This window comes from Haliotis cracherodii, unplaced genomic scaffold (genome assembly GCF_022045235.1).
Source record: "Haliotis cracherodii isolate W230 unplaced genomic scaffold, xgHalCrac1.p SCAF_18, whole genome shotgun sequence".
NCBI classification, from domain to species: domain Eukaryota; kingdom Metazoa; phylum Mollusca; class Gastropoda; order Lepetellida; family Haliotidae; genus Haliotis; species Haliotis cracherodii.
The window spans coordinates 11,338,852-11,366,627 of NW_027266273.1; the positions used below are offsets into that span (position 1 = coordinate 11,338,852).

The 27,776-nt window shown below is 38.1% G+C and overlaps 2 protein-coding genes across 2 annotated transcripts; one reads left to right on the forward strand and one right to left on the reverse strand.

Annotated features, from left to right (window-relative positions):
- The first annotated feature begins 5,832 nt into the window (after positions 1-5,832).
- On the forward strand, positions 5,833-27,776 carry LOC139466039 (3-oxoacyl-[acyl-carrier-protein] reductase FabG-like). Its single transcript, XM_071248056.1, has 10 exons — positions 5,833-5,859; positions 11,196-11,334; positions 11,943-12,076; positions 12,614-12,706; positions 17,861-18,002; positions 19,611-19,651; positions 20,489-20,552; positions 21,731-21,767; positions 26,436-26,502; positions 27,549-27,776. The coding sequence occupies exons 1-10, from the start codon at positions 5,833-5,835 to the stop codon at positions 27,774-27,776; spliced, it is 972 nt and encodes a 323-aa protein (XP_071104157.1).
- LOC139465260 (uncharacterized) lies at positions 13,234-14,558 on the reverse strand. Its single transcript, XM_071246940.1, has one exon. It carries the CDS (start codon positions 14,512-14,514, stop codon positions 13,234-13,236), a length of 1,281 nt encoding a protein of 426 aa, XP_071103041.1. The 5' UTR covers positions 14,515-14,558.

A 27,776-nucleotide genomic window follows, 5' to 3' on the forward strand; every position in this document is an offset into this window, starting at 1 on the left:
TCATGTGAAACTACTTTGTGACACTTTCTGTTAAAATGACGAATGAATCAACACAATGCTTGAAGGGTTTCCCCAAACTATAGTATGAAAACGGATGAATTGAATTTCATTTGCTGTGAAATAAATCCTTGGCATCTCTTATCAGCTTTTCTGCTGGAATGTTGCAAAGCTAGGAGTTTGAGCTATGCTTTTCTACAATAAATCGTAAAAAATAAGTATATATGTTTAGAAATATTTTACAAAGTACGTCACTGCATATATAATAAAATAAAGTATAAGATAAATAAAAAAATATCACAAAATGATCGAACATCTCTTTGCTTAGCCCCACATGACTGACATGTAATTGATCCATTCATTTAGTTTTCACTACTATTTTGATCTGTTACATCCAATGGAAACAGGGGCGGTAGGGTAGCCTAGAGGTTAAAGCGTTCGCTCGTCACGCCGAAGACCCGGGTTCGATTCCCGACATGGGTACAATGTGTGAAGCCCATTTCTTGTGTCCCCCGCCGTGATATTGCTGGAATATTGCTAAAAGCGGCGTAAAACCATAATCACTCACTCACTCCAATGGAATCTGTTTCGGCAGATAATAGAGACTGGTTCTTCTCTAGCGCTGACGTATTATATAAACATATTATATAAAGCCTCTGCGTAACATACCAGTGATACAACAAGGTCCAGTGGATTCAATCACACTCGAACTAAGTCCACACTGTTGTACAGCCCCGTTCCGCGAAGGCCTGATGTCGTCGTGCGAAGGCCTGATGTCGTCGTGCGAAGGCCTGATCTCGTCGTGCGAAGGCCTGATGTCGTCGTGCGAAGGCCTGATGTTGTCGTGCGAAGGCCTGATGTCGTCTTTGTACTTTTTTGTGATTAATTGTTTGTGCATGATGCCTTTTCACATGTCTATGATTTTCTTGTGATAACGATATCAGTATGAATACCCAAAGTCGGTAATGAAAAGGTACATACCTTACAGATGTGGTTGTATACTCCCCAGGGAGGTGAGAATGAAAATCGAGTGCTCACTGATCCAGAGACCGAGGTAATAATGTTAGCAGTTTGAGCATGCTCCAAGTGTATGGAATCTAGGGCAATACAAGTGCCCTACATTATTATTATTATTATTATTATTATTAAAATAAAATTATTACAATAATGGTTAGGCTCATTATCAGCTCAAGGCCCTTGTCCCATCTGCACACTATCCATATCTCCATGTCCAATTGTCAAACCATGTACACACACATCGCTATTAATGCATTGAATGAATGTCAACATGGAATCAAATGTGTCAAATAAAATATGCGAAGGGTTTAATAAATTCTTAAACAGCAATTTCATTGATCTTGATTTTTTTTACTAAAAGCTCAGTAATAATATAATGTGACAAGATTGAGGAAAAACATGGCAAATATGCGGACCTCGCTTTCGAAATGTCACGCTTGCATCTCAAGTACCAAGTCGTCCGACTCCCCATTGTTCTCGGTGCCTTTAGGTTTGGTACCTCCCAATCTGTTGACTGACATTGGGAGAGTAACCAGGTTTGCTACCAGGAATACAGCCCTTCTGACAATCTGGATAATGCAGAATACTGCAGTGTTGGGGCGTCTTCACATTCTCCGAAAAGTTCTGGGTTGGTTTGACTAGGCAGCGCTCCCTGAGAGAAGTCCAACTCGCTGTCTGGGCTGTGTATATAGGGGCAAGGGCCTTGAGCTGATGATGAGCCTAACAAGCCTGACTGTGCCAGAATCACCCAAACCCAATGATAATAATAATAATAATAATAATAATGATAATCATCTGTACACGAGTAATATAGCTATCCATTTTCAATGGGTTTATTAATATCCATCATGGACAGTGTGTCATATAATTATAATCAGATTACGCTGGCAACAACTCACGGTATCTGAGTCAATATACTTCGGTCACCAAAATTCATGATAACAGGTGTTTGCGAAAAGATGAGCATATCCTGCCCCATCTTTAGCACCCGTCATAAACACATGCGAAGGCAAGTCAATTGTTAACCTGAAAAAAATACGGCGACATATGGTACAATTGGGAATTGAATCGGATATCATTCCATTCGCTACTCTTGTGGCAGTCACGCAAATGCATCAAGAAACAGAACACACACAAGAAACACTCAAACCACAAAACTAAACCACGTGTATATGGTTATACAGAATGCACAATTTAATCAAAGGCTAATGGTATTTCGGTCAGTACCACAGGTGTTGTCTTATGTGGAGTAAACTCACAAGTACGGGATTGATGCTAACAAACTAACCTGGGCATGTTTCGCCCCATTGCAATGGGAGTCTGGCAGGTCTATGGACCAAGCTTTGCAGAGCGAATGTGGCTCGCACAAGGCAGAATGAGCATTTTAAAATACAGAAGTTCTTCATTTACACGTTATTTCAAAACCCTAAGTTTCTTGTCATATATGTATTCGTATTTATGAAAAGAAACAAAATTGAAGAGAGCGAAAAAAGATATCCCACCAGGTGAAAGCCATCATTTGAAATCAAAATATTGAAGCAGATATTAGTCAGCCACACAATCTCGGGGAAGAAAAGTGTCTGTATCACCACTCAATGACCTTTCTAGAAATGAAAGTTATCTCTCTGTCTCAATACTATCATAGTAACTGTGAATAGCTCCAATATTGCTCAGTGAGCGTAAATGCATAAACTCCCACTTACTGCTCAGTGAAATTCATGTATTGTTAATATTCAGGTAGGTTTTAAAAATGTGTTTGAAGTGTTCACCTAGAATATATTTACATGAAAGAATACTCTACCTATATAGCCAGGTTGCGTTCAAGACACAATTCTCCTGTGAAGAATAAGCTAACAGTAAACGGTTTTAGTAAAACTGCATGTACTCGTCCGCACTAATGCCGGTTTTACAATGCTAGCCCACTGAGATACCCCTCGACAAAAGGTACATTTTTTAACGTCTTTTGACCGCCTCCGGGGTCTAGTGGTAGAGCGTCCGCCCGGAGAGCGGAAGGTCCGGGGTTCGATCCCCGGCTGCGTCATACCAAAAGACGTTAAAAGATGGTACTTGTTGTTAACCTGTCTGGCGCTCGGCATGAAGGGGCTAAAATAAGGACTGGTCGGCTCGGAGTCAGTATACTATGTCTGAGTGGGGTATTCATGTTAAAATGCGGCATGGTATCTCAGTGGGCTAGCACTATAAATCGGCATCAGTCCGGACTAGTACAAGCAGCCACACAAACACACACACGTACATGCGCGTCGCTATATAAGTGCAATAATCTTGGACGCGACGTTAAACCCAATTTCACCTCCCCTCACGTAACGTCTTTTGGTGGGACGTAGCCCAGGGGTGGAACCACCAACCTTCTGCTCTCTAGACAGACCCTCTTCCACTACACCACGGTCCGGTCCTTCATTATACGAAATTTCAAGGGCAGATTTAGTATTGCTAAAAGTGTTGTACATCATTATCAGATATGATTGTATGGATAATTATAATTATGACAAAAGTCATATTTTAGTCTTTGAGTTCCTCGTTCTAAATTGAAATATATATTATATGGAATATATATTATATATTACCCTTCCAAGTGTTTGTATATATTAAGTTCATAATATGAGTGAAAGGTACATGTTCCCTGTTTCAATGTTATGGGCTCCTTTGTATTGTAATTTGTAGATACATATCGATACCACGAAAATTGTATTAGTCTACTGTCGCCGGCACTGCTGATGATGAAGCTATTCATTGCTCAAATAAGAATGTCGAATTGTCGTCCATTGTCCGATGTCAATACATCAGTGACAATTGAGGATATCATATATTTATCGTTGATGCCGTGCAACACTATAATATACATGTACATCATAATCAAATTGACTAGTATGTAAATTACTACCTACAATGAACATGCACATGATCATGCACCTCAGAATATCAAATACTAATATTTTATTGTGTTATAAATTTAACTGGATGAGTGAGAACATGTGATATTAATTTCCCATCAATATCTTCCCTGGTTGGTCTATCAATGTCTACAAAATAAAAATAATGAAATTAAAAAGGGGCACAGAATGTTAACAATGCTTAATTTCGGGCTAGAGTTGAGCCACACTAGACTTTCCCAATCATTCTAGACTTGAGTTGGACTGTCTACGTCACAGCTCATACGACATCATAACAAGTCCAGTTTGGCCCTCCGCCGGAGCTTCCGTCCGTTAGAGCAGCTGGGTTTGGGTTATATCATCCAACATGACCAACTATGTTCTAGTACACAAGAACATGATCAGGGAGTAATCCTTTTTCGACTGCTTGTAAAAATATGATATCTCACCTCACAGCTGGTTAATATATATTTTCTGCTGAATATTCGGAAGAGAGTTAGTGAGTTGGTACGACATACATGTATATATATATATATATATATATATATATATATATATATATATATATATATATATATATATATATATATATGTATATATATATATCACTCGAAAAAGGATTACTGTCATAGAACCATATACATATATGTTTAATGAAATGACTGCATCGCTCCATTTTGAAAAGAAATTGTGTGTGCTGTTTAACGCCATTCCCAGCAATATTCCAGTGATATGACGGAGGTCTGTTGTAAAAGAACTATATGCAACTTGAATCTTGAATCTTGAAAGTTGTATCTTTTCCGCAAAAACGTATCAGATGCAGTACACATGTATCAAGTACACAGTGTCGCGAGCTCGGTTCTGGGCACATTTCCTTCCCCCCTCACTCAGACAAACACGTGCCTCATGGGGGCCACGAGACCACAGGTTAGGCGTGGACTCGTCCCTTGTCTTATTCGGTCAAGGGTAAGATCTTCCGGACGACCACTGAACTAGTGGCATGCGGAATGTGGATGAGGTACTACGTGGTCTGAATTTATTACCTTTTTAAGAATATGACACTTTTAGAAGCTTTATATGCATGTAAACCAGCGCGAGCGCGACAGTTTGGAACTTGGAGGTGCATGAGCATTAAGCACCTACATTAAGACCTCACAATAAAACGCTATGGACGCGTGGACAGACTTGTGTTTTCAATTAAAGACATATCAGGTAGAACTGTAACATTAACTGAACTTAACGTCTTTTTCCCAAATGTATTATGCGACAACGAGACCTTGAAAATAGTGGTGTCGTCTCGTTGTCGCCCTATGGTTAAATAGGGTTATTCAAAGCGCGACTTCCACTTTGTGTGAGTTTAATGAAGTATATAAACCTTCTTAGAGTGAGGGGCAAACTGTATGAACATTTTTCCGGACACTTTCTAGACGCTCTCCAATTAATCAATTTTAATGAATTTTTAGTCTTTGGTCCGTCGAATGACCATATACGGAAAAGAAAGACGTTTACGTGTTTGCAGTGTTTGGCATTGCACATAATATAACAGATAAGGATTTTATTCGTTACATGCAATCTTTTGATATTGTGGGTACTACTGAAACGGCGGCCGATGATATAGATCTACTCCATGTGTTCTCAGATTATGAATCTATCTCCAAAGTAACAGAACACATTGAAACTGCGGAGACTGTCTGGGGGGGGGAGGGTGATAATACGTGAATTCGTCCTATGGTCAAACATTACAGAAAACTATTTTCGTTTTATTCGAAAAGCCATTGATTGGTCTAGATTATGAGCTATTATTTGGCTGTGCCTATATACAACCAGAAACATCTAACTGGTATATCAACAAACCTTATTTATACTGTAAAAAGAGAAAATATTATCTTTCAAGACAGTCTTTTTGACATACCCGTTGTTTTACCAGATGTACGCATCAAAACACGAGAAGGAGGTAATGCTGATTTGGGGGATCGAACCCCGGACCTTCCACTCTCCGGGCGGACGCTCTACCACTAGACCACGGAGGCGGTCACGGGTACAAGAAACATGTAATGGTTGACAAATGACTGAGACGGGCGACATGGAAAATATATCAAAGTTCACTACTTAATTGTTATTGAAGTATTGACAATGAACATATATATTTTGTAGGATAATGATGAAAAAGACAGAAAAGTCACTTCGCACATGGATCACACTTATATATGCGTTTGTTGTTTTGTGTTGAAATAATTTCTGTATACCTAAATCACCTGTTATATCTCCTCGTGGGTGTTAACCTTGACTTGACCTGTAATGCTTTTAGTCAAAATTTATGTTCCACGATTAGAGGGGTAGTGGCCTTTTTATGGGTATTTCACATAATGATGGACATCTATTTCGTGTGTAGTAGGTATATGACTAATATATATTGACACCGTGGGAACCAACCTTGGACCTTATAACCAGACACATTGGAATTTGAACGCCTGCACGTCAGGGTATCTTTCCCACATAGTTCATATAAATATAAGTTTATCATGTTTTCATTAAATGATATAATTATAGCTCAGGACCGTATAATGTTAAATGTGATATGTACGTGGTGAAAAACCGGCGGAGATTACCAGTGCTTCATTTACAATGTAAATGCATCCTTGATATTCCGAAATGGAATGGGATTGGTGAACAGGTAAAGCCTATTTAAACACCTCTCCCAACAAGGACATTTAACACGTAATATAAGTAAATTGTACATAAAGTAATAAATTTAGATTACCTGTGCCTAATATTCGGATGCAAATCTACAGTAAATACAATCGATAAAAACCTTTTCCAGATTCATAAAAAAATCTCTCCTAAAAGCAACTTCAAGCACAAAAATACACACATTCATGTAACGGTACATACCAAACCGGTACATCCATGCACACGTACACTTGTGCACATATACCTCTACATACCAGCAAATCGCATATCACACATACAAACGACTATTAGATTGATGTAATTATGAAAGAAATATTTAAATTTTAACTTTTTGCAAAAAAAACCAAGTGAACAGACTCTATAATAGCAAGGTTAATATCAGTAGATGTCTCAGCATTTCTAAACAGAACTGAATTCATGTCATATCCTTCTATATAGTATAACATTATTATTTTCCTACGAGGGCAAACATTTCGGGGTTAATAAAAATCATGTGTCCCGCGGATCAAATCACGTCACGAAACAACAGTGTAATGTTTCGTCATCCGGGCGGCATTGTTGACGTCAATCGAACCTCAGTGTGACGTGAGGTCGGAATGACGTCTTACAAGAAACGACGTCATAGTTGAAGATTGTTGACGTCATTCGACAGATTGTGGTTCCGCTGCTGTTGCGCCTTGCTGTCCTTATAGGTAAACACTCAAATTCGCGACTGTATGCAGATATCTTCTTCGTTCTGTTTTACATGTGGGGATGATCAAATAGAAATAGTACATTCCTGTAAATATATCGGCCTTTGATTACATTTAGATTTTAATTATAGAGCAAAGGAAATTGCTAATCGGTCAGTTCTGCTCTTGGGTTGTTATTAGTAAATCAAATCAGTTGGGGTATGAATTATGCAATTTTAACACTCTAATAATAATTGGGGAAAAATATCGAATGTGATACACATAACTTCAGCATGTTGTGTATCCATTAAACTTTCATACGTTAATGTTTTCATTACACATGTTAAGGTAGGGTAAGAAGTTCTGTAATAAGTTCTAAATGAACACGGTTCGGGTTTTGGACACGCAGCTAACACCGGTGTGCGCAAGTGACCCCGTATGTATATGCATAAGCAATGCAGGCGTGTACTAAACAAACGCCCCTGCGTTGCATCCGCGCACAGTGCGTTGTTTATAGATTAATAATTAAATCGCACACCAATACCTTAAACACCCATTTTAGATATTCATCCACCTGTTTAATTGAGTGACTGAGTATGGTTTTACGCCGCTTTGAGCAATATTTCAGCAATATCACGGCAGGTGACACCAGAAATGGGCTTCACACATTGTACCCATGTCGGGAATCGAACCCGGGTCTTTAACGCTTTAACCACTAGGCTACCCGACCGCCCCTCAACCTGTTTAACCCCCTTGATGCCACAGGGACATATATGTCCCTCCTCTACAACCCTCACTTTCAAGTCAAATAAAATTCAAAATATATCATGCACACTAATGCACTTCACAGTTTAGAATAAGGTGGGAGATTCCCCGTTCTGTGATATCATCCACTGGCATTTTAGGTCAAGCAAAAGTACTAAAAATGACCTCTGAAAATTAGCTACTTCGTAAATGTCGCCATTTTTATAAACATTACTAAATCACCACTCATCGCGTTATTTACAGCATGTTTTGAAATCTAAATTTCGGATATTTACTCCGAGAAATGGATATTAGCATATTAGTGATCACGGGTATCTGTCCTTTATGAAATCAACAATGATCATTCCAAAACGTCTCCGATAACCCTACAATCGTTTAGAATGTTTTGGAAAATACGCAAACACGAACGCCGAAGTGAACTTTCCGCCATATTGGATAGTGTTTACAAAATCACGTTTCATGTACACCGGTTATGAGGCGCCTGCAACATCACGTATATTTCAAACTTATCTGCGATACCTACATCCTTGAATCCTCATACATTTTAGAATAGAATGACCAATGGTCTTTGTCACCAATACAAAGTGCCTAGATGAAATCAAGCAAAAACAATTAGGTGTGAAAACGAACGCTGTGCTCGAAAAACTGCACTTGTTGGAAACGTAAATAAAGCAAAAATTAAGATTTTACACAGTGTAGCATTTTCTCCTATTTTGAGCTATCCATTCGTCTATTCGTTCAAGATATCAGCTCAAAATGTTCAGAATATGCATGGGAAGAGAATCGTGGGAAGAATGAGCGAATTTAAATAGATACACTGCAATGATTTGATATTTTCAACAAAAATTGTCAAAGTTACCGTCCTGTGTGACGCCATGATTGACGCAAAATCACGCACAACGACAACGGTATTTATCGGAATTTCTGACTATTTCCGTTGGTTTCAATTAAATATATAGCAACAAATAACAGTACAAAGATTGTCAGAGTGTTTCTTATTACTTACATGTCACATTTATGTATATACGATCCCTGAATCAACGAAAGTCTCCTCGTAAAATCCTACGAACTGTTGACAGTGAACACGCCATTTTGTAAAAGTCGGTCATAGGTAGTGATGTCGTACGTCAACATTGTTGTACATATTTGGTAATTTCTTTTAGGTGAAGGCCCTTGAATGAGTGTGCACACGATCATTGTATCATGCTGTTTACAGTTTCAGTTATGATGTAGATTTTGCATATCTTTCATAAATTTTGTTAGACATTAATTTCACTTTGGATATTTATCAACGTTCAAAATGATATCATACGTAAATATAGGCCACAACATGTATGAACGAACCGTTGATAATCTCCTGTTTGTTTGAAGCTTGTTTACATAAAAATTAAGAGGTGTTTAGTGTCGAATGCATTTCTTTCCTTTGGACAAGTGTTACAAGATGAAGTGTAAATGTAACTGCAGCATGTACGTATTTCTTGGGATGTGTGATAGTCAATATTATAAGTTCATCTAACCAATGTCCATGAATGGCCGTTTCATTTTATTTTATAACTAAAACTGCATATATTACTTTAACAAAATGGATAATATTTTTCGGTAAAATATATGCACACATTTCTGAAAGAATTGTCTTGTTCTTGGAATTGTTTTTTTTATGTCGTTTGATACACAGAACAGTGATATCTAACGATTCGCCAGGTGCGCGTTAGTCACAAACAATTTAGGAATTGTTCCTCTCGTTTTGCATTATATAATCATTTTTCATTTTTTCAATATTGTGATCACAGGATATTAAACTGTTTACTTTATTTCTCCAGGAATTGTAAAAAGTATAAAAATAAAACCCATGCCAGGTACCCTGTTGGTTCAACCTTATACGATTATGCTGATAATTCTATACCAACAAAGCTTTCTTCGCATCTTTTATTGTGTAATTCTGAGATGAGATGAAGAGAAATACTAACATAATAATGAATAAATATATGTCCAATATTGAATATAATTTTGGTTGTTTTGAAATATTCTTTTGGGTATTTCATTAACTTAGGGGAGATATATATTAATCAAATACCAGTGTCGTCTTTCTCCGACGTTATCAAAGACATAGAACCAGCCATGACGTCAAAAAGAATGGTGTCATTTTTGGGGTATTTCATTACATTTGATGACAAGGCCAGTGTTCCATTAATAATTGTGCAACATTAGTCAAATTGCACTTACACAATCAAGAGAATATTGGAATCTAAGGACTCAGTTATAGGTTAGATAGGGCCATCCATTTCTCTATTACCTCTTTTTATGAAGTACGATTTCATCAGTTCTTATGGGTTTTTTTAATAACTGAACGTATACAGTTTCAATATCGATATTTGTGTTGGAATAGTTTGGTTCCTCGTGAACAAAACACAACGAAAATATATTGTCCTTATCCACAGCTAATTCTCACCATGTGACCTGTGTTACAATAAACTAGTGATGAGCATAGCGGAGTTATGCCCCCTTTTCTTTGTACGTGTGTTACCTCTCTATCGCCTTTTGACGTCATAGAGAAAAATCAGTTTTCGTCATTTACGGCATGCTATTTTTGGCATTGAATGTATGTCGTTATACAAACGCATATAAATCCATTTGATATGTAGTTATGTCGTTCAGATATTAGGCAGTATTTTGTTCGCTCACAGTTTCCATACAGCTTCTAAATTTTAAAAAATCGTCGCACAGTACTTTTATCGGTGTACGATAAAATGAGGAAAAAATCACTGTTTTTGAACACAAGATAATTTCTCGGACAACACTTAGAAGTGTCTTTTTTTTAAACCGGTTTAATAATTGCAGTTTAATTTACACCATCAAATAGGAAATTTAACATTCTCCACCTCAGCGTAATTTTATAGCCAGAGGTTAATCCAGTGCCGCATGAGCGCAATTCTCGCACAACCTTCACTTTTCTTATCTTAGGAAAATGTGCGTCAGAAAAAAACCTCGGCATCCAGAGGGTTAACGACGAAGAAGTGTTGTCGTGAAGTGATACGAAATGGCGTCATTCATCCGTGCAACACCCGAGGGTAGATTTCTTTAGATTCACAAGGGCACTAAAATAACTACGCGCTTTAGATCACCTGACATAAAACGCCCTAGTTATTACAGAACTGGTGTATAGAAGCAACATAGGACTGACAAGTATCTGCACATAGGAACCATGTTTATAAAGCGGCTCCAGGTTACTCGTGTGTTTCAGACTGCATATAGACGCCAACATACCAGTCAGACGTCTTCCAAACCGGTGGCAATTGTAACAGGTCAGTACTACCGATTATTCCTTCTTAAGAAAAAATAGAAATTGTTTATGGCCTTTGTTGTTTCCTTTTTTTGTCAGATTTTGAAACACGTAAATATATATATCCCCAAAAGACGTTCGTGATGTACTTGATATTTCTCGGCTGACAATACAAGTCCTTCTGCAGGTCTACAACTCTCTAGTTCTGGTTAGACCGCCTCCGTGGTCTAGTGGTAGAGCGTCCGCCCGGAGAGCGAAAGGTCCGGGGTTTGATCCCCGGCCGCGTCATACCAACAGACGTTTAATGGTACTTGTTGTTACCCTGTCTGGCGGTCGGCATTAAGGGGCTAAAATAAGGACTGGACTGCTCGAAGTCAGTATACCCTGAGTAGGGTATTCATGTTAAACTGCGTCATGGTATCTCAGTGGGCTAGCACTATAAATCAGCAGCTGTCCGGACTAGTACAAGCAGCCACACAAACACAAATACGTTCATGCACGTCGCTATACAAGTGCAATAATCTTGGCCGCGACGTTAAAACCCATTTCACCTCAACTCACCTAGTTCTGGTTAAGACTTTCGGCCTCATGCAACTCCCAGTTGGTTTTCATGTTTAAATTTTAATTCAGGCGGCAGTAGCGGTATAGGGCGTGGCATAGCGGAGGAGCTAGCACGGACAGGGTATGCTCTGACCATACACGGTAGGAGTGTCGCCGGCCTCAACGCCACAGCTGACCTGTGTCTTGCTGCTGGATGCGATGATGTGAGTGCAGCCATAATGTATTTAGTGAATGTGACGTGGTGAAATACAATGAGAAGGGACCATGAAATTCGTATTGAAAGCTACTGAAAAACCTTGCTAAACAAGAAAACCTTTTTTCCGGACCGATTAGTTTTTGGAATATATACAAAGACAGGCACGCAGTACGCGGACGATTTCACAATGAAAAATTCCAACCGGATTAGCGAGGGTCCACTGTGGTCCGGTCTCTCACAATAGTAAGGAAAATATTATTGTTTATCTACGGAACAGGATTAAATATAATTTTCAACAAATACAAAGAAATGATATAAGAAGTTAATTAAAAGGTTTGGGCAGAATGTATCAATGTTTATGTAATGGAGGTTTGAAAGCCCGATAAATAATAACGTTGTGAGCTTTATGTTTCCGTATAGTAGTTTATTAGTACTGCTGAAATATAACATCAAACAGTACTTCTAACCTGTTGGTATTTTTTGTGAAAAAGAAATGTTCGTTTAAAATGTTTTTCCACGAAAATATTTAATCTTCCATTTTCAGATTTTGTGTGTGGAAGGCGACTTGAGCAAAGACGACGTACTTGAGAACATACCAGCACAAACACTGAAGAAATTTGGCAGAATAGATGCCCTAGTAAGTGTAGCGGACATTGGAATGACGAACATAGTCTCCCGTAGTGTTTAGAATGCGTAACAGAAACATAATCCAGTCTCCACTGGGTCACTGGGTCACTGGGTCCCACCCAGCAGTGCTGGTGTCACGTTGTTGGCGGTCTAGTTGGCAGGATATACAAATTATATGCGTTCTTTAAAAATGTGTCATCAGCTTGGGAGATCAAAGTGTGTACATGCTTGACGTGGGGTCAATCAAAAGTCGGTCTATACACGTCACATGTATGTCGTTGAACACAAAATCATTTAAATGTAGAGGGGCGGTCGGGTAGCCTAGTGGTTAAAGCGTTCGCTCGTCACTCGTAAGGCTGCCTTACCCGATTAAAATCAGAATGTCATTAAGTAAGGAGCTAGTCTATAGGCTTCTGATGGATACATTCAGTGTGTTTATTCATGTATGGGAGGCCATAGGCCCCTGTACATTTCAGGTATATATAGTAATATACAATTGAGACAATTTACATTGCAAACAATCTTAAGGGTAGAATATTACGACTTGGTACGTAATAATAGGGCTTCCTTCACATACTTAGCTACATTTCTGAGTATACAGTCATTTTTGCTATTTAAGAGATTACTAAAAGTCTTAATACATGGATTGCTATAGAATCTTACAGGGATAAACTTTTGTCTTAATGTTGCGTAAAACGGGCAGACAAACACAAAATGGACTTCGTCCTCAATACAACCATTGTTACATAGCCGACAAAAGCGTTGTGAAGAATCAATATCCTCTCTTCTGCCCAGATTACTCCGTATAGGCAATTCACTTAATCGCAACAGGCACATCATACGTCTATGGTCTCTATTTCTGAAAGCTGTAACATAATATTCCATATCCAATAATATCTTGACGTGTGAATAATACCTTAATTTACGAGACTCATAAATTTTCATCTGTATACTCTGTTTGTTGCAATCCAACAAACGTTGTCTAAACAGCTGCAAGAAACACTTAACATCACCAATATTCTGTTCGTACCACACATTACCAAATCCATATATGTCGAGTAAATATTTAACATGAGTTGCCCAAGTAATTCTACCACATTCATCCAGCTTCTTCATTAACAAATAACACTGTCGGGGATATCTTTCATCATTCATTCTAATCAGTTTACACCAGTATTTAACACACTTCATATGATAATCCACATGCAAACCATTTCTTCCACTTTCAGCTAATATTGCCGTACTTGATACATATTTACCAACTCCTAAAACAAATTTACAAAACTTAGTATGAAAAGTTTCGACAATTTGACTACCTTTGCAGCCCCAGATCTCAGCACCATAAAGAAGAATGGGCTTTATCTTAATATCAAACAATTTAAATAAAATATTAACTGGCATATTTACAAAGTGAAATTGCAATTGTTTAATGGCAAACAAAGCCTTATTGGCTTTTATCTTGAGAGTATCAATGCATTTAGTCCAAGACAATCTATTTGAAAACAGAACACCCAGATAACTATAGTAAGTACTAACATTTATACGTTTATCATTCAAAAACCATCGTTCATCATACCTTAAAGTACCACCTCTTCTGAAAACCAAAATTTCGGTTTTAGACATGTTAATTTCAAGTCCCCACTTTTTACAAAAATTGGATAAAATATCAATTTTTCTTTGCAGACCTATTACTGTGTCATCAAAAATACACAAATCATCTGCATATAGTAAAAGTAATATGTCCATAAACTCCTCTCCAATAAAAATCCCTCGCATATCACTACTTTCTATCATTGACTGTAATTCATGGATAAACATCGTGAACAGAAAAGGACTCAACACGCAGCCCTGTCTTACACCACTCAGTGATTCGAAATAATCTAAAAGAGAGTTATTTGATGTCCTGACAGCACACTGAATCTTAGAGTATAGATCCTTCAAAACCACCAATAAACGACCATGTATTCCATTTTTCATTAATGAATACCACAGGAGATTTCGGTTAATCGAATCGAATGCTTTACGGAAATCAACAAACAAACAATAAAATCTACCCCGACGTTTAGAGAGATATTTTTGTGCTAAACATTGTAATGTAAATATATTATCAATTGTACTGTATCCGCTTCGGAATCCTGCCTGAGATTCAGGGATTGTATCATAAACGTCGGCAAAGGTCTTGAGTCTATTATTTAATACTGTTGTCATCAACTTTCCAAATACATCCATCAGCGTTATTCCTCTATAATTATTGACATCATTTATATTATCTTTCTTATGCAGGGGAACTACTATACCCTTTGCCCACTCGTAAGGGAATACACCACTTTGCATAATCCTATTAAAAACTATAGTTAAGTATGATATGATTGAAGTACTACAACATTTCACCATTTCCGGTAGAATTCCATCCGGTCCAGCCGATTTACCCAGTTTCAAGTTATGTATAGCTGATGATACTTCTTCTTCAGTTATATCAGCATTAAGGAGATTATTCATAACATCATCATTACAGTAATTGCACTCATTATTATCATGATTGTTCATAAAAGTTTCTGCCTCATCTAGAATGTCCTCATCCACAAGCATATCAGTTAAATTAAACACATGCTGGAAATATTCGGTCCACTGTATATTGGTAATGCCTGGGTTCCCTGTCACAGAAGGTGAAGAAATAATATTGTTGATGCGTCTCCAGAAGGATTTACCACTTTTACTATTATTAACCAGATCATTTATACAATGTTCATCATGCTTCAATCTCTTCTGTCTACACATTTCTCTATATTTATTCTTAATTACAACATATTCCTTCAAAAGTTCCTTACTTCCTGAGATTCTGAATAGATCAAGTTTATTAAACTTTTGTCTTTTTAATTTCATACACTCATCATCGTACCAATTCTTACTATCCTTAGTCCGGCAAACATTACTATACTTCTTTTTTAAAAGACCACAAGACTCAGCACAAATATGAAATACATCAACCAAAGTTTCTACCGCAGACTCGATATTAAGTGGAACCTGGTCTCTGTCACTATCTAATACATAAGGTGATAACATATCGGCGACAGACTGCCGAAAAGTTTCAATAACAGTGTCCTTCCAAACATATCTTAGTATATCTGACGATGTATTATTTTCCTCGTTTTCTGCCCCATACTCCGTTGTACTGTCAGTATGTACTTGCAATGACATAACGATTGGAAAATGATCAGACTCACACCGTGTACGTACAGTAAAGTCAATATCTCTGGTAAATAAGTCACTTGAACATAAACAGTAATCAACCAAGCTTGCTCCGTCTCCTTTAAAACAAGTAAAGCTACCCTCTGTATCACCCGCACATCTCCCATTCAACATGTGAATGTTATGAGTTGAACATAAATCTAGGAGTTCCTTTCCATATTCATTGCATACATCATCACGGCTTCGTCTTGGCATGTCAAAAGAATCAGACACATAGTCCATGTCCTCAAAGCTCGGTATGTACCGATTACCATCATGCACAACAAAATCGGACTGATTTCCACACCTGGCATTAAGATCCCCAAATACTATAAACTTACCATTTGGAAAATGATTAGTGATAAATAAAAAGCTTTGCTCGAGATACTCTATACCTTGCAGTGGTCTAACATCTGTTACCACAGAGGAACCAGTAGGGTGTATATATGTAAATACAAAGATGTAATCATACAATGAACTGAACAAACTTTTCTCAAAGACTACCAATATAATATCGGTGAAATCTAGACACACATACTTGATATAGCGCTCAAGTTCAGACCGAACACATACAACCACACCGCCTCGCGGATTGTAATCTCTGTAATTTACATAAACACAATAACCGGGGAACACTGTTGCAATCATGTCTTTCTCACAGTTTCTCCAAACTTCAAGAAGACAAAAAATGTTGAACTGTGAACAAAAATCAATTAGTTCAGTATTATCCAACTTACTCCTTAAACCATTAATGTTCCATGACATAAACTCGAAATGTTTAATAATAAATTGACAGTCACTCACGTCATCATTCACAGATACAGTGTGATCATCGTCATCAATATCACTGTTGTGGGCCCGGCCACATTCCTATGTAGTATCATGTGAATCCGTGTTGACATTCTGGGGACTACCCGCACGTGCAGATCGGGAACCCCGACGCCGATCTAATTCAATCACCCTATCCTTGTCAACATCGTACGTGAAAACCTGGTCGTCAATTATCAGCTTATCAAAGCGCAGAACCGCTCTACGATTTTCTTCCCTGGCTTTCGTCAACATAGGTTTAAGGTTTTTCCGCTTTTCCCTGACCAATCTTGAAAAATCATCTGTAATCCACATATTGAAACTCTTAAGTTTCTTTGCCGCTTCGTAAATCCGTTTCCTATCATGATCGTCCGGTATCTTTGCTATGATCGCTTTTCCATTAATGATTCTGTGGGCTCTGTGCATAACAATATTCGATTCATGGATACAAAGAACTACAAATATATTTTGAAATATATTTAGTAATTCAGACATTTGAATAACCTTTATATATAAACTTGGAAACAAAATAAACTGTATATATCTCGAATGTCTATGTATCTTTTGGACATAAGTGTCTAAGATAACACCGATGGCAATGTGGACATGAGAACACTATATTCCTCCAACTGGCCGCAAGTATTGGGTCGTATCATATAATGCGAAGAAACGTAGGAAACAAGTAAAAGGGAAAATCACTCTCAGTCATTTGCGAGTTTAACGTCCACTTCTGAGCTGGTCAATTTCTTGGACGATGTCAAAAAAAAAGGATTGCCAAGGAATGGTTGTTAAACATATCATTACATTATACATTTTTGTTCTTGTGTTTTAATATCACGTAAATATGATATCACGTTTTAATATATGTAAATAAATAAACAACTACAGAATAAAAATGATTCTGTCACGTGTGAAACCAGATCATGATTGGCCGGAGTAAGGATAAAGTTAATGAGTTATATACTCGATAGCGATTCATGTCACAGAGACGACTATTTATACACGTCCACTTTGACGTCCAAAATGTCTTACCCAGACTAACATTTCTGTGAGTATTGTGAAATACACCAACCCCGTTAAAATGCCAATGCTAACAGTATTCATTACAGAGAACATATCTTTGTTTCAGATCAACAATGCAGGTGAAGGATTCCACCCAGATAAGATGTCACTCTTCGATACTTCACTGTTTGACCGTATTCTCAGAGTTAATCTCAGGGCACCTGTTGTCCTTTCAAAGCACACTTTAGGAGCCCTCAAAGTAACCAAAGGTAAGTCATTGCTTCCTCAGATCTCCATATCATACTTAAATGTTTGACCGTATTCTCAGCGTTAATCTCAGGGCACCTGTTGTCCTTTCAAAACACACTTTAGGAGCCCTCAAAGTGACAAAAGGCAATCATTGCTTTCTCAGATCTCCATCACCGCCTAATAGCCATAACTTAATGGACTCTTGTCACCATGTCACTGACATGAGAATGGTCAATCTCATTAATTTCAACCAGTCTTCCCTTCACTAACCCGCTGTGCGCTTTTCGTCCAATATCTTAAATATGTGTTCACTGATGCATGGGCCATGTCAGGGATGACTGCTCTGTTTTGTAATTCGATAAATGTGGTATCTATCGATGCCCACCGATATTTTTTGCCTTTTACGACCAGTGGAATCTGTGTCGGCGGATAACATTATATATGTATATCTAATATCAGATTGTTTGGGTACAAAGTTAAGAACACTTTCAAATATCCCAGTACATTATCTCATACAGATAATATATAAGAAATCATATAAATTGTCAATCTAAAGGATTGCTTTGATGACCCGTGAAGATCCGGGGTAGAATAGGTCTTCAGCAACCCACGCTTGTCGTAAAAGGCGTGGTAAGAGACGGCTAATGGGATCGGAACATGGTTGATGCATGTTATCGTATCCCAATTGCGTAGATCGATGCTCATGGTGTCAATCACTGCACTGTCTGGTCCAGACTCGATTATTGAGAAACCGCCTTCATATAGCTGGAATATTGCTGAGTGCGGCGCTAAACAACAAACAACAAGAAGGTTTGCTTTGATAATGATCTGATGATTAAAGCTTGTGGACATTTGCTGTCGTAAGAAACAACATAGGCTGATGACAGAAATCAGATATTTTCACTGATGCGATGTTACTCGGTTGTTTCTGAGGCAGAACAGGATCGGGCGATACAAAATAGTTCATCGTGTGTTTTTAGTTGCCTTCATGTTTAGCTGCAGACTGAACAAGTGTTGGTATTGTTATAAGGTAAAAATGCATCCCCAAAACCTTAGAAAAATAGTTTTAAAAAGTCAACACTCTCAATTGTCGCAACGCACATTAAGAAAGAGAGTGCAACGGAGAATTACCGATAACGTTTCGTATTTATCGTTTTGTTTCGAATTAATCCGTCATCGTTTCCAAATTTCAGGGCATCAAATACTCAATAACACCCTCAAATCTCACAACACATATTGTCGATCTCCTGACTGACTGTGAAATAGTGTTTGATCTTCCACTTGCCGGTCGTTAACTGTGTGAATCACATTGCTTTTTTCAGAAAAAAAATAACACAGAGGGATGATCAGGGGTGAAATCAGTTTGTTTTTTTAATTTTTCACTGATGCAATTTTGCCCGTGAAGGTCAGTTGTTTTCAGGTAGGGGCGACACATAACATGTCATGCATACGGACAGCTTTTATTACCGTCCATACGTACTAGTTCGTGTTTTAGCTGCAGACTGAACAAAAGTTGCTATACTAAACTAACAATCACTTCAAACTAGTTTCTATTCAGTGGTAAACCTATGTCTTTGAATGATGGGGGAACTTTAAGGTTGGCTTGTAAAGCATATTTCTCCTTCCAGGAAGTATCCTGAACATCTCAAGTGTCACCGTCGACAACTGCGTGAGTATCATTTAACGTTAACGCTGTAGCATCATATGTTGAACGTGAGTTAACAGCTGCACATACTTATTCAACGAATATCATAATCATTTTAAGCAGGTCATCCGATGGAACACGTGTATGGTTAGCAGATAGGGTCAGACGATGATAAACGGTACACCTAAAGCGAAATTCAATACGGGTAAAGTCTTTGACAAATAGGGAATCCAAGTAGGTTGAAGCTAACAACAGTTGTTCCTCCTTCGTCTAATGTCTTTACGCGTAAGCTAAAAGTGAGTGAGTGAGTGAGTTTGGTTTTACGCCACTTTAAGCAATATTTCAGCAATATCACGGCGGGGGACACCAGAAATGGGCTTCACACATTGTACCCATGTCGGGAATCGAACCCGTGTCTTCGGCGTGACGAGCGAACGCTTTAACCACGAGGCTACCCGACCGCCCCCGTAGGCTAAAAGGCGGAAAGCTGAAGTCATAACGCGTAAAGCCTTCGACCAATAAATAATCGATGTAGGTTTACACGTAACACTTTTGACGCGTAAAGCTGACGTCTTTACGCGTAAACCTTCTATCCAACCCATGAATTTCGCTTTACAGGTAAAATACTGCCTTATCGCCTGGCAATTTCACCCACTTCAATTGCACCGACAAACAAATAACTTTACACGTAAAAAAGGTAAAAGGCAGCTTTACGTGAAACAAGTGCGTTACGAATTGTAGAATTCCTTGTTGGCTTTGCGCGTAATGAATTTAGCTTTACGCGTAACGTTTATCTGCTGAGCAATAATGGGGTCATGTTTGACACATCTTTTTAATCATTTCTTGTCCGTTTCTATTAAGCGAATGCTGGTTTATGGAGTTTCAAAGGCAGGATTGGAACATTTTACAAAGGTGCTTGCTTTAGGTGAGTTAAAAGTGGCGCAAAGCTACACTTAGCTGTATCTCACCTCGATATGTTTCAGTGAGTGTGTGAATGTTTGACTTTGCTGTCAGGAATATTCCAGGTCTATCATGGCATCCTGTACGTCGGGGTGCAATGACCTAGGGTCAGCCAGTTCACTGACCCCATAACATCAATGCATTCAATTCTCACAAGAAGGGGTTGCTGGTGACGGTTCTCTCCGTAATTCTTGGCGTTTTATCAGCAATGGAGAGTCAAACGTTTTAAATTTTATCGTGTCTACATAAAGGAAAAAAGGAATTTACCCTTCATGTCGGGCAGTACACCATCAGCTCCAATTCTACATTTCAAATTGCTTAGGTACTAAAGTGCATTGCATGTTATTCAAAGTTTACCGTCAATCAAGGCTTCACTATCAAAGGTCCAGATAATTCACTCGAAACCTGTGAAGATCCGGGATGGGATAGGTCTTCAGAAACCCATGATTGCCGTAAGAGGCGACTATGTTTGTCGTAAGAGGCGACTAACGGGATCGGGTGGTCAGGCTCGCTCATTTGGTTGATACAAGTTTCCGTATCCCAATTGCGTGGATCGATGCTCATGATATCAATCACTCGATAGTCTGGTTCAGACTCGATTATTTACAGACCGACGTCATGTAGCTGGAATATTGCCGAGTGTGGCGTTAAACAACAAACAAATAAAAACATTAATTCATTCGAGAAATTTTGTGGTAGACATTCGGAAGAACTTACTTAATATGACAGGTCCCTTGTCAATATGATGATATCCCATGTTACGAACGTTACAGGTTTTCACACTTTCTTACTCCATGGCTCATTATTTTTTATGACTTTTTTATGAGTGGCGAGTACTAATGGGACATGTTCACTCCTGTTGCGAACACCTGGTGTCATATTTTAAGTGATCCATTTATATAAATTTCTTCATTATTTTGACATTGACACGCCCTATGGAATCTGACTTGAATTGGCGAAAAAACACTTAACAAAACTCACAACACGTCGAACGCCTCTGACAATCTGTGGTGTCTAAATTGTTTTACATCATGGAAATAATGCAAATGCATATTTGTTGTTTTGTTTCAGTCAATATATAGATTATTTGTTGTTGTTTTATCTAACGGATGAAATTAAGAATGTGATCCCTTATATTTGCAGAGGTTGCCTCGGCGGGGGTGCGGGTCAACAGCATAAAGTAAGTATGAAGTGTCGTCATGGCAACATGTTTATATATTTTCATCCCATATGCCACTTCATCTCATGTAATCCAAACCATTTCTTTCAATTGCGTCATACGACTCTTGCTCAGAAGTTGTTTGATCAAGGTTACAACATCCAGGTCTCACTAAAGCTTTCAAAAGGTTTTCAGCCAGACATGTGGAGGACATTTCAAAATTTGACGCATCAGTGACAAATACGGTGGCCCATAAGGGACATGGAGTCTGTTTTTCAATATTTTGATATTTCATTTACTTTTGTCGTTACCTTTGCAAATTAACACAATTTGTCATACAAATATGTGATAAATCATGTGTAAAAACAACCGAAAACATGGATATTGTACTTTCAAGTAGCTATTGAATCGCTGAAATGTGATGCGAAAATGTCAAAAACTAAAATGAAAATGTCAAAAACAAAAACGAAAATGTAAAAAACAAAAGTGAAAATGTCAAAAGACGGACTCCATGTCCCTTATGGGCCACCGTAGACAAAAATGATGTCCGATGCAATTCCCTAGTTTGACGTGTACCATATGTTTTAGGTGAACAATTGACCACCGGTGTGGCAGGATACGCTCACCTTTTCGCGAACACCTGGTATCATTACAATTTGATAGTGATTCATAAACACATGCTCATGATATAGTCGAAATCGTACAAGCGGCTTTATGCAGAAATCGCTGTATTTCAATTGCATGAAGTTATGGGATTAAAAGCATATTGTTAAATGATAAACTCAACCATCATAGCAACTTGTTTATTTCTTCCGATATGCCAGTTCATTTTATGCAGGCCAAACCATTGCTGTCAAATGTTTGTTTGTTGTTTAACGCCGCACTCAGCAATATTCCAGCTATGGAAATCAATATATTAAATTATATACTCATCCTTTGATAAACAACCTTAAATGTGTTTATCGATACTTTTAGATACGTACCAGTCATACATTATAAAGCAATCTGTATCAACACTGGCAACATTCCTCAAATCCCCTGTAACAGAATGGGGAGGGGAAGGGGGCGCGCGGCAATCGCCTAAGAGTCCACTATTTCTTGTACAGATGTTCGTTCCTTAGGCTTGCTAGAAACCTATTTGAGCAGGTTGTAATCCCAGATTTACCCTGATAGTGTTTTAGAATAGTTAGCACCGCACCAGTGCTCATTGGATTCACAAAAGTGGTACACGTCTTAGACCTGCATAACATCGGGCTTTCCTCCAACATCGAACTGACACACTTTTAACACAGCTGACTCACTGACTGTAATTGAATATTTATAAAAGAGGCATTCACAAGAGATCTTTTCCCCATCTTCTCTGCAGATGCCCGCAGATGTTCCGCGTCACTGGATACAATTACAATAATGCACTCATCTTAATGTCGAGTTATCATGGTCTGATGGATTTGTAGTATACTGCAATTAATCTCTGTCATTATGATAAGTACTAAAAAAAACAAGCAAACTCATTTCATGTATAAAAGCCAAAATCACAAAAACGAAATTCTGACCGGAAAATTAAAACAAAAAATTATTTAGCCGAAAGAAAGTATACAAATTATTTTTAAACGGAAACTAGTTTCTGTCGAACAATAGAGAGAGAGTTTATTGCAGTAAAGGGGACACCGGCCCATTATACAATACATATTTCATTGATTTTTTTTTTTCATTTGAGCGCCATACAATATTATACATTGCACAATCTAAGTGACAATTAACTAATATTGAGTTGTTTACATCTTTTTTTCATTGACAGGAAAATATATTTCGCTAAGACATTTGCAGTGTAGGCATTTTGTGATGACAGTAGTTGTTGGAATTTAAAAAGAGTTGAGTTTTGTACATAGTATTTCGGTAGTAAACTTCTTATTTTATTATAGAATGGACATATCATACAAAAATGGTATTCAGTTTCGACACAAGGTACGATACACAATGGACAGAATCTTTCATTTGCACTTATACCAAGTGTATGTCCGTATTCAATCATAAGTTTATGGTTCGAACATCTAAATTTAATCAAAGCATTTCTATAAGGATGTACAATGACAAGTGATAGGTATTCTTCAAATTTAAAGACAGTCTTAACAGACTGGTACATTTTCAATTTAGAATATTTTGACAAATCCTCAAACCACATTTGGTAGTCACTCTCTTTACAACGCTTTTTAAACTCCGACAAAAAGGAAGTGATACAATTGACATTTTGGTTTTTCCAAACAAATCCAAAACCGTATTTAAATAAAAGCATTTTAACATTATATGCCCAACAACTCTTGTGTAATTCAGCTAACCTATATTGATGAGAATATGCCTGCTGTAGAATCACATTATCTTGTTGATAAATTAATCTCAGCCGATACTTAATTATTTTGATGTACATCTTAGCTTTTAATGAACAATATCCAACTTCACCTCTAGCAACAACATTTGGTGTGCTTCTACCAAGGCAGAGTAATTGCTTAAAGTAAGTATCGTAAACACGGGTTGCGTCTGGCGATGGATGAAAACCCCAAATTTCCGATCCATAAGTCAACACTGGAAACAATTTAACATAAAAAATATACAGCAAAACTGACAATGGTATATTTCTAAAATTATTACATTGGGAACGCATTGTATTCAAAACCTTGGACATTTGAATTGACAGAGTTTTCTGTGTTTTATACCAGGAACCACTACTAGAGAACTGAACACCTGAATATTTATAGGAAGGAACTATTTCTAACATTGTAGCAAACAATTGTAAGAAATCTCTGCTAAAATAAAAGCAAAGACCATTGTGCAATTCCGACTTTCAAAGTAACGTAGAGCGATAAACGGAGTAAATGTGTCCCGACCTGTCAGTTTCATGTTGGTGTTGGACAGTATAGTTACTCTACCGTATCTCACAAATAATGTGGTTGAGGGAGATCAGCTGAATACTGTCCCAGATATCCACTTGATGTGTAAACGACCTCCAAAACCCTGGGTCGAGAGCACTGAAGTAAATCGACGGTTGACAGCGAACTTTTGTGTTCCTAAACCTATTACGTCGTCATGAAAATAACTCGTTCGGAGAACGCTATGTCATGCAATGGCTGAACGGGTTTGTAGGATACATAATACCGTTCATATATTGTAAGCTGTTGTACGCTGTGTCTTGTATCCCACATAAAAGACGATGCAACACTTACTTCACCAGGACACAAAACGGTTTCATTCAGCAGAAACATTCATATTCCTTGGATTCTTAATATTGCCCGAAGGTCTATGAATGTAATCATCGTCCGTGTCCTATTTTGCTTAAGAACCCTAGAGGAAGGAAGCATAAAACCATTAAGGTGACAAGTGTGTTCAACATTGAAATTTCCGCAATGCCATGAGCTTATTTACAAATCGAATATATTTCTTAAATGTGTTTTTCTTTACTAAAATTACACACCTGACTGCGGATAATCAAAACTGGTTATTCTTTGGCGTTGACGGTTTATATTTACTTGAACTGAGGCAGAGTTTCATCATAAGTTCAGTAGCAGCATTTATTAATAATTATGCTGAATAAACTATAAAAGAAATGTTTGGACCGTGACATTTAAACTTCCCCTAATGTGTTGCGAATCGAACATACTTGTTGAACCTTTTTTCTTTGCTTCTAAGCAGCAGTATTTCTGCACTTGTACACACTGGACGTAATTCAAAATTGGATTTCTGGTCCATCGCTTGATAGTCAGGTTTGTTGACAGACTGCCGTCCAAAGGTAGTAGTACAGCTGTGGCGTCAGGCAAATTGTGTAATTGGTATGAAAGACCGTGGTATAAAACTTGGCATTGTTTTATATCTTGTAAACTTGACTGTAACTCTTCCATACTTATGTTAAGTTTTCGCGTGTCTGATTTGACATCACGAATCTCTCGTGACAGATCATTTTTTCATTTTTCGAATTTCTTGCATGATGTCAATGTCTATCTAATTTCTATCAATTTTGGGGGGTCCGGATTTAGTTCCACATCACCAGACAGTAGCAAGCATTTTTGAATCACTAGTGCTACAGCGCTTAACTGCACCATAGTGTATAGAAATGAAAATGTTCCAATAAGCCGATAACAGATCTCAGTGTTTAGCGACCATATCGTCCATGGTGTATACTGTCCAACATGGCGTATTTGACGAGTCCTACGAGGGTGAGAAAACCGACCAATTCTCGCTCTCCGTGTTTCTACCGAAACACCCATGATATTCACGATGCGTCAGGGATAAGTTAGAAACCAATTTGTACGAGCCAGATGTTATAGTTACCATTGGTTTCTGTATATTTGATGGGGTTTTTTTCTGTGGACCGCTCGAGCATGCTGCCAACTCACTCAAGGGGCTTAATCCTTCCCTTCATATCTTCACTTCATGTAAATGTTAGAAAATAGGACCAAACTAATACCAGAAACTATTATTTTCTCCTCGCGACTGAAATCATGTCATAAAATGACAAAAATACAATTGTGATTCAGGTTGAAAAATCTGTAGACAGATGTTGCGATTCGTGGTTGCTTTACCAACGTTAAATACGATGCCATTGGAGTAACTTCTTTTCGCTATCGCTCTCTGGTCTTTATGACACAATAATAGAATTTAAAACTCCATTGAGAAATAATATAACGGCTTGTCTTTCAGGCCAGGCGCTCTTATGACCAGTGTGTGGGGACGGTTGAGCAACCTCACGGCCGAAGAAGAAGCAGAGGTCAGTGATTTGTTATCGGCAGGCTTGTGTCCAAATACAGCAGTCATATTGTCAAGAACTGAAGCATCCATTGCAACTCCTTAAACAGTGGACATGCGTACATGGATTTTTGATATGCAGTCAGTTTGTGAAAATTTAAATGTTCAGTCACTATTGAAAAATACATTTGCAACCTGTGACGATCCGGGTTAGAATTTGTCTTCAGCAACCATGCTTGTCGTAGGAGGCGACTAACGGGGTCGGTTGGTCAGGGTCGCTGACCTGGTTGATGCATGTCATATGATCCCAATTGCTTGGATCGGTGCTCATGATACCAATCACTAGATTATTGACAGACCGCCGTCACATAGCTGGAATATTGCTTAGTGCGGCGTTAAACAACAAACAAACATGCATAATTAAACATCGTGGCAGCCTCCAGTTTGAACGATTACTGGTTAAAGGCTTTCTCACGACATGGGATGCGGTACCTGTTTGAATACCCCTCTTTAAAAATGTTTGGTTCACTGACTTTTCCCTCAAATCAATATATGTTCTTTCGTTTCTTCTTTTAGTGGTTCGCCGTGATATAACTGGAATACTGTTAAAAGCGGCGTTAAACCCAACTCACTCACTCACTCCTTAGCCTTCCGTATTGGATAACTTTGAGTAGTTTGCATAGCTGAAATACGTTGATCGACTCACCGGTAACGAAACATCATCCTCTCAAAATGTTGGTTTTATTCCTTATGTACACTAAGTACTGTGATTTAAAAGGTATGGCATGATCTTGTTAACAGTTGATGCGTGTCTATAATAATTTAACGCATAAGTGACAAGAATCATGTCCGATGCAAGTCCTTATTTTCACGTGTCATGTGTTCCCGTGTTTCTTCGGGTGAATAATTGACTTGCCTGTTCATGTATTTGTGATGATGCAATCGGTGGGGCAGAATACGCTCGCCTTTTTGCGAACGCCAGGTATCACTATTTGATAGAGATTCATATGATTATGGAAAGGATTTGTAGCTAATATTTTACGTAATAGCCACCCATACGAATTGCAGCTGGAGCAGAAACTCACCCACTATTTCCACCCCATCCGTCGTCTTACAACTCAGGAAGACATTAACCATGCAGTGACGTTCATGTTGTCGGACAAAGCTAGTTTCATAACCGGGGCCAGTATTCCAGTCACTGGTGGAGCTCACATGCCCTTCGACGGTCGTGTCCTGAAACATCGGGAGAGGTTAAACAGCGACAGTGGCTCTAACAAGAAGGCTGAACGTGAATAG

What these genes read in the sequence shown, in the direction of transcription:
- LOC139466039 (XM_071248056.1), top strand. Translation starts at nt 5,833, where the DNA reads ATGTACGCATCAAAACACGAGAAGGAG. An exon ending in TACAAAGGTGCTTGCTTTAG is followed by an intron (nt 20,553 to 21,730) that starts GTGAGTTAAAAG and finishes TTATATTTGCAG; the next exon opens with AGGTTGCCTCGGCGGGGGTG. An exon ending in CGGCCGAAGAAGAAGCAGAG is followed by an intron (nt 26,503 to 27,548) that starts GTCAGTGATTTG and finishes TACGAATTGCAG; the next exon opens with CTGGAGCAGAAACTCACCCA.
- LOC139465260 (XM_071246940.1), bottom strand. Translation starts at nt 14,514, where the DNA reads ATGTTTATCCATGAATTACAGTCAATGATAGAAAGTAGTGATATGCGA.